This window comes from Vombatus ursinus, unplaced genomic scaffold (assembly GCF_900497805.2).
Source record: "Vombatus ursinus unplaced genomic scaffold, bare-nosed wombat genome assembly UNPS02000749.1, whole genome shotgun sequence".
Classification (NCBI taxonomy): Eukaryota; Metazoa; Chordata; class Mammalia; order Diprotodontia; family Vombatidae; genus Vombatus; species Vombatus ursinus.
The window spans coordinates 13,233,931-13,242,356 of NW_020940527.1; the positions used below are offsets into that span (position 1 = coordinate 13,233,931).

General features: G+C 41.7%; 1 protein-coding gene across 2 annotated transcripts in view; it reads left to right on the top strand.

Moving 5' to 3' along the window:
* Nucleotides 1-2,269: 2,269 nt before the first annotated feature.
* LOC114041725 (pulmonary surfactant-associated protein A-like) overlaps nt 2,270-8,426 on the top strand; it is a 7,886-nt gene continuing 1,729 nt past the window's right edge. Inside the window, exons 1-4 of one of the 2 annotated variants that reach the window (XM_027860320.1) lie at nt 2,270-2,376; nt 4,241-4,423; nt 5,630-5,749; nt 7,792-7,869. In XM_027860320.1, the coding sequence (XP_027716121.1) occupies nt 4,255-4,423; nt 5,630-5,749; nt 7,792-7,869 (367 nt within the window). In that variant the 5' untranslated portion in view covers nt 2,270-2,376; nt 4,241-4,254. Of the gene's footprint in view, nt 2,377-2,780; nt 2,805-4,240; nt 4,424-5,629; nt 5,750-7,791; nt 7,870-8,426 lie in introns of those variants that run through there. The other variant, XM_027860329.1, reaches the window with a different exon arrangement.

The window sequence follows — 8,426 nt, forward strand, 5'->3', positions numbered from 1 at the left end:
AGTGCTCTCCTGATCTGCCACCTCTGAAATTACTTTGTATTTACTTATCTGTTTACACACTTTCTCCTTCCAAAAGAATATAAACTCCTTGAGGGAAAGGACTGTTGTTGGGTTTCCTTTATATCTCTAGCATGTTACACAGTGCCTGGTACATAGCAGTGCTTATTAAATATTTGTTGAATTGAATTAAAAAAACTAACTCAACAGTCACAACTGCCTACAGTCAAGTTGTTCAAGCCAACAAGAATCTAATAAGCACCTGCTATGTACCAAGAATTGTACTAAATGCTAGTGAAACCATGAAAGGGGGACAATTGCTGAACACACATATACATATACACACAAATAAAATAACCTGGAAAATGCCCCTCTTCCCCTAAAAAAAACCCCACAGTGATGTCGTCTTATTTGTATGTGTTTGTCTGTGGACTTCAGGCAACCATGACTGCTCAGTTTTTGTCCACCCATGTCAGAGACAGAGACAAGGTCCCACAAGGTTAGGATACAGTCACTCCCCATAGTCACCAAGGGCCCAGTCCTCCTCAGTACCACATTATCAGGACTGTGGCTTTTATAATTCATTTCAAACTGCATAGCATGGTCTGATGCAGATACACTCCAATCTTTAAAAGAACCCCAAAAGTGACCTTGAAAGAGCAAAATCCAAATGGAAAGAGCAGATCAATTAAACAAAGGATATGATAGGGTTTTTTTCATTTGACAAAACTTTTTTGCCATGTGGTTTGTTAATGAGTTCCCCTGATACATTTAGAATTGGATTCAATTTATTGAAAGTAGAAAAAAAAATTATACACAACTTTTTCTAGGCCACAGCTGTTTTTGTGTTCAGATATTTCTTATATGGCTGCCCTGAAGAAAAGGAAGGATCTTAAATGAACAGAACCTTTCATAAAACTACAAATGGGTATGAAGGCAGTGTGGGCCAGTGGAAAAAGAATGAGGCAAGAATCAGGTCTACGATTGTCTTATAATAGCCATATGAGTAGTATTCTCTTCTCCAGACACACTTTGAGAAAACCCTTCCCTCTCATTCATGGGAAACTCCTGGGACCCCTATAGGAAAAGGATCTGCTTCCATACATAAGTGGGAACATGTGGACCTTGTGGGCAAAAGGCAGAGATGCACAGCTGCATCCAGAAACTGGACCTTAAAGCAAACTTCATATACAGGAGCACTCAACCCCAGACAGACATGATGGATGAAATGGCAAGGAACCATTAGAAAATAATAAAACTGATAGCCTTTGCCCTTGCTAGTACTAGAGAAACTGGCACATCAAGTATTCACATGCACCAAAAAATGATGAAGCAAAGAACCCCAATGAAGAAGAGCAGCATAGACCCATTCATTTTCTGATACCATGAGTCATGTGACCCAAGTTAGCATAGGACCCGCCAAAGAGGGGACTTGCTTGATACCCTCCAGAGTGCTGAGGAGAGTTTTCCTGAGGGTAGGAAGGTTTAGTTATAAACTAGGTGTGGGGAACCTGTGACCTTGAGGCCACATGTAGCCCTCTAGGTCCTCAAGTGCTGTCCTTAATAAAAGGACATGTTCTGTAAAACTTGGCCTCAGTCAAAAGGTCGTGCCCAAGGACCTAGAAGGCCACACGTGGCCTCAAGGCCACAGGTTCCCTCACCCCTGTTATAAACCCTTTTAACATTTTCATGTTGGGTTACATTAATCCTGTCCTGAAGTAGTTATCTGATTAACCTGAGTTCTTGTGGGGAACCAAGGGCCCTTTCAGAAAGAGAAGAGTGATTTAGATAATGATGTTCTCAGCTTTTGCCTGGGTAGGGGCATGAGCCAGAGAAATTTTGTGAAAGACTCCCCCCATAAATCATACTCAGATCTCTCATATTAGAGACTCAGGACTAATTAACAGAATAATTTCAAATGTGAGGTACTTAGATCAAGAGAAACAAGATTGTTTTAGAGGAGGAGAGGAGGGACAGGGCAATGTAACTCAAAGGAATGGTAGATTCAATTAAACAGCACTGCAAAAATATCTATCTGTCCATCAGTCTTTCTGAAATTTTCTGAATCAGAAACTCCTTGCTCATTCACCTGTAGGGGTTCCCCATATCTTATTAGCCAAGGTCCTTTTACCCACTGCCCAGAAGGAAACCACCAAGTACCCCCTTCAGCTCACTTGAACGTTCAGGGAAGAAATTAAATATGTAAATAAAAGAGTTTTTTTTTTTCCTTCCCCTCTACCAACACTTCTAGAATCCCTACTCACCAGATCTTTCCTTCAGGTACAGGATATATATATATATATCTAGATATATTGCATTACAAACAGTATAAATGGGACCACTAGCTTCTCCTTCCTGACACTGCCTGGAAGAAGAGAGGTAAGTGTCAGTTACTTAAACTTTAAAATGTTTCTGAATTTCTCTGTATCCAGGGCATTTATCCCTTCTTCCTTTGACCTAGCTAAGGGACACAGGGACCAGGGCAAATGCAAAGGTGGTATTGAGAACCAGGCAACAGCAGACACAGCTATGCTAAGCCACTCTTAGGAAAGAGCAGTACGGTGGGATATAGGGAAATCAGAAAGGCTTCCTTGTACAACAATATCTTCCCACCTGTCTGAGCAATACCTGAAATTTCCACCATTAAACAGTCATTCCCTTTTGGGGCCAGGGAATGGTGTCATTCAAAGTGTTCAGGAGGGCCAACATGTTGAGCTATTATTAATTATCAAACTAATGCCTATTAGGACCCTTCCATTGTGGCTACAGACTGAGAAAAGTTCCCTGAAGAAGAAAGAGTTCCTAAGGCAAGTTCTGAATAACAGATGCAGTGGAAAAGTCTGCAGATGGGACACTGAAGTGGGGGGTTCTAGGTAGCATTTAGGAAATTCACAGGCAAGGCACCCAGTGAGAGAGTGGGAGAGCTAGGCAGAGATGGAGCTGCAGAAATACAATAACAAGGAAAAACTTCAGCTACGTGCATTGTTTTTTCTTTCCCAACACCTACCCACATCTCCCTGTAGACCTCATATCCAAAAGGTTAACAAAAGTTGAACTCTCCCAATAATTTGCCTACACATTCAGCACTAATAATGAGAAAAATGTTGGGGATTGGGGAGGACTGGACACTGTCTCAGTGGTGAAGGTAGTTTCAAGAAAGTATTGCCCAGGATCCCAAAATAACTAGCAACTCACTGATTTGGCTAACTTTCTGATAAATGATGATGTCAATGGGATTTTAATATTTCTGTGTCTTAGTTTCTTCAGCTCTAAAGCAGGGATAATGAATCCATTTTAGATCTAAAATTTTATGATTCCTGTATCCCTACTGGCAGCCCAACTTATAATCTAATAGTGATTGATACAAACTTTTTTATCTCTGTATATTCCCAAAGCATTTAATATTCTTTACAGCCCCCTACAGGTATAGGGGAATTTACATTCCAGTTTCCTCATCTGCTGTTTTCAGTTCAAAATGAGGGCGTCTGGATTGGATGAAATCTAAGATAGTTCCATCTCTAAACCCTATGCACCCCTATGGAAGTGATATTATTTTTCTTTGGGTACAAAGGCAGCAGAGGATAGTGGGCAAAGCAGTGGCTTTGAGGTCAGAGGACCTGGTTTTTAATCCTGCCTCTAATATTTATTACCTATATGACCTTGGGCAAGTACCAACCTCTTAGGGCCTCAGTTTCCTCATCTATAAAATGAAAGGGTTAGACTAGATGACTTCTAGCACTACATATATATATATATATATATGTGTGTGTGTGTGTGTGTGTGTGTGTGTGTGTGTGTGTTATAGTTGATGAAATTAATTATACAGTTGAGGAAACTGAGGCCAAAAGATGCTGTATAATGACCAAAATCACAGAGTGAGTTAGTAAAAGAGCTGGGACCAGAATTCAGGTTTCCTCACTGCCCAGTATTCTTTCTACTGCTTCCCAGGGATCAAAGTCTGGCATTTAAAGAATAAAGCTTTAATGTTGAAATTGTAGGCAGCATCTAATTAGTAACAAAACCTATAGAGAGATATTGTGACCAATATCTCCAATCTTCAAGGGGTATGCAGTCCCTTTATGAAGATAGTTTGAGTGGTAATGGGGGCTAAGGGCAAGGGGCCTATCTCAAGCTGATAAGCCAGTGTGAAGGCATAAAATGAAAGATAAAATTTCAGAAAAGATGGAAGACTCTCATATTATGATCTATTCTGCTAAGCAAATACCTCCGTTGACCTTTGCAGGTGGACCTGGAGCAATGACCCTGTCCTCACTGGTCCTGGCCCTGATGCTTCTGGTGCCTTCCCTGGTCATGGGTGGCATGGAACTGTGCTCTGGAAGTCCCGGTATCCCAGGAACCCATGGTGCTCCAGGTCTGCCTGGCAGAGATGGTCGGGATGGTGTCAAAGGAGACCCTGGGCCACCAGGTACCTAAGAAAGCTCCCTGTCACCTGCCTGAGTGTGTCATGATTATTATTGGAAAGAGAGCACTAGATGTGATCATGAAATCTGGGTTTAAATTCTGACTCTCAGACTTACTAACTAGAGTAATGAGAAAGTCATTTGATTTCTCTGAGGTCTAATTTCTTCATCTCTAAAATGGGGATAAAACTTGTATCATCCACCTGCCTCATAGAACTGGTAGGAGGAAAGCACTTTATAAATCTTAAAGTACTCGATTAATGTGAATTGCTATTATTATGGGATGGGGAGAGGGGAGTGCCTTACCCCCCCCATATACACTACTGGTGTAGTAAGTGAAACAACCCCTTTGAACCCCAGTTTCCTTATGTTTAAAATGAAAAGGTGGACTAGATGACTTCTAAAGCCCCTTCCAGCTTTAAAGCTATTATCCTATGATCTGATGGAACCCTCAGACTAAATAGAGAAAAGTGGAAGGATCCAGAAGCACAGATAAGATAAACTGTGAAGGACAGGCCTATATATCAGGGGTAGATGAGAAAATGGTTGCATTAGCCTTTGCTCTAGAACAGGGAAGTCTTAACCTGTGGTTCATGGACCCTTGAGGATTCCATTGAGAGATTTCAGGAGGTTTTTGAACTTAGATGGGGAAAAATTACATCTTTATTTTCATTAACGTCTAATTAAAAATTTAGCATTTCCTTTAATTATGAATTTTTAAAAGTATTATTCTGAGAAGTGGTTCTCCAGATTGCCTAAGGGGTAGAGAACACAAAAAAGTTGAGAATTCCTATTCTAGAACATGCTTGCTTGAGGATGAAGAAAGGCCAGTTTTATTTCAACTAAGTGTGCTGTTGGCAATAGTATAGGGGGTCATCGGAGGCCATGATCATTGTGGGTTGGAGTAATAAGGAAAGACTTCATTAAAGAGATTGGTACTTAAAAGATGGATAAACTATGGCTAGATGAAGAGGAATAAAAAGGAAATTTTAGATGAAGAGAATTTTTGGTAAAGGTAGGATGTTTTCTGTCTTCCCCTGAGATTTGGTTGAAGCATCACCGAAGCAGAGAATTGTGGGAAGTTGTTAAGAATAGTTGACTATGTTGTGGGACTTGTACAAGTCCTGTGTCAAGATGTCCATCTTTTTGCTGCAAGTCCTCTAGGCTATGGATTCCTGTGTTCACCCAGTCTTGTGGTTCTCTCTCTACAGGCCCCATGGGACCCCCTGGAGGTATACCTGGACTCCCTGGAAGGGATGGACTGACTGGGGCTCCTGGAAGAGTGGGCGAACGAGGGGAAAAGGGTGAAAAGGGTGAGACAGGACCTCCAGGTGAGCATGGCTGTGTGATAAAACAAGGGGTAGTCCTCCATCTCTCCAAGTGCTTGTAGGTGCCAGGTTCAATCTTTACTTCCCCTGCTCAATGGTACAAAAAGGGGAAAATCTAGCTTTGAAAGAGCACACTCCTTCCCTCCACTCTTCCTGGGTTCTCCAGCGACACTCAGAGCTGCAACTAGGGCAGAGAATTTAGAAGGTGAGGACTTTGAAGGGGCACTTCCTACCCTGCTCTGCCTACCCTACCCTGAGATGGCCATGGTTTCATCCCCAGGTGCTTCTTCTCCCTCACCTTCTATACTACATATCATTGACCACAGAAATGGTCAGGGCTTAGGTTCTGGCAATGCTCCCTTTGTCCTCTCTGTTCTCTGAAGTCCACCAGTCAGGCATTTGAAGTACACAGCCAGCTACATTCACACATGAAAGAACTTTGGGTACCAGCTATTACAACTGCTCTGAATTGCACTCTTACTTTTTTATCAAATGAAGGTGACCTAGAGGTGCTAAAGTAAAGAAGCAAGGAGATAATCACTTTGAAATAGTATTATCAAGGTAAAATTTTTGTTTTGGGTTTTCAGCCTAAAGGAAATTTCTAAGTAGAGGGAAAGAAATCATTGGTAAAAGAAAGAACAAAGATGCAAAAGGAGAAGTCATGGCTCTAGAAAATAATATGATCACCCTCATATTAAAGGGAATCCTTCATCTGGCCCAGGGAAACACTGTTGATTTGAATTTTTAAATATTAATGATCCCATATTTATATTTCAAAACAAGAAAAACATTTTCTTCCCTGCCTTAATTCTGGCCCAGAGAAGACCAAGGATTCACAACCACTTTGCCAAAACCTCAAATGAATTCCACACCTCAAAACACTGTAACTGGCCTTCTTTTTCCACATCAGTCTATTCAAGGAAGTCTGGTTTCAGATGGAATGTGGATCCATCATACTCCTATCACTCTGACCTGCCATCCCAAAGCACCAACTATAGATAGAATATGTTGCATTTAGGAAAATAAAAGAACTAGACTAGGGGTCATAGAGCCTGTATTCAAACTCTCTCTGCTACTGTGTAGCCTTCAGCAAATCATTTAACTCTCCATGCCTCAATTTTCTCATTTGTAAAATGGGAGGAGGTAGACAAGATGATCTCCAAGCTCTGATAAAACATACTTCTACTCAGGGGTACAAAATGCCTGAAATTCCATTAAAAACTATAGCGTGGGGAGATTTCATGATGTATTTTCCCATCCCCCAAAATCCATTCAGTTCAACGAGTCTTCTGTTAGGTGCTATGGGGGATAAAAGGGAAGAAGACTAGGTTTCTGCCCTCAAAGAGCTTTTAGCCTAAGTAAGGAGACAAGACACAGAGAAAAATATAAGACATTTCATAATGAAGAGACAAATACCACCTATGAGGTAGGAATGAAGAAGTAGGGGAGAGATAACTGTGGACTGAGATAGTCAGGGAAGGTTTGAATGAGGTCAGATTTGAACTGGGCCAGAAGGATGGATAGGATATGGACAGATAAAGAGGATAGGGAAAATATTCTTGCTTGATGAATGGGATAAACATGACTTGTGCCAAGGAATAGGGAGGAGATTGCCCTGAGTGACTCATTAGACTGCTCCTGCAAGGCAGAAACACTTGATACTCCTATATCAAGAAATGGCAGAACACATCCTGTATCTAAATGAATCCCTGACTCAGCAATGTGCTTAGCAAGGTGTGTTTTATCAGACCTTGGAGATCATCTTGTCCACTTCCCATTTTACAGATGAGAAAACTGAGGCCAGGAGGGATTAAATGATTTGCTCAAGGCAACACAGTAGCAGAGATAGGGTTTGAATATAGGCTTTCTGACTCCTAATCTAGTCCTTTTATTTTCCTAAATGCAACATAATCTATCTATAGTTGGTGCTTTGGGATAGCAGAATTTGCAGAATGTGAACGAACACTGAGCAATGCCTTGTAAGCTCAGTTGACTCTCAGCCTTGATAGTGACTCCTAAGAGAGGGTGTCTCCTCTCCTCCTCAGGGCTGCCTGCTTATTTAGATGAAGAGTTACAGTCTGTACTTCAGGACTTCAGACAGCGCATCCTGCAGTCAATGGGAGGTAAGAGAGACAATTCTTACCATAGAGTGAGAAAGACTTGTAGTGTGGACCTTTGTGGGCCTTGCAGTGGAGGAAGCTGAGGGTCTGTTTCATCTCCTCTGTCCTTGGGGTCATAGTGTGGGTTAGGGAGGTGGCTAGGGAGAAGGAAGGAAAAAATGGAGTGGGGAGAGAATGGGCAAGGGAAAAGGGAATCAGATAAAAAATGGGGGAAAAACAGGGACAAAAATTTGAGGTTACTTATGGCTCTAGGATCCTTCTTTCCTTCTTATCTGACTGAATTTTCCAAGGTAGAAATGGTGGTGGCAGTTTAGGGGTAGATGGCTACTGACCAGAGTGCAAGAAGGACCTTGAGCTTCAGACTGGCCAAGGTCTATGTTATTGACCAGGATGTACAGCCATATAGCTTATGGTCACACAATATGTCCAACCTCCAACCCTTCCCACCATCCCTTTCTATTCAGGTTTTGGCTGAGAACCAAGTCCCTGGGAAGCTAATAGTTTTGTCAGGGTCCTTAACTCTCTCTCTCTCTCTCTCTCTCTCTCTCTCTCTCTCTCTC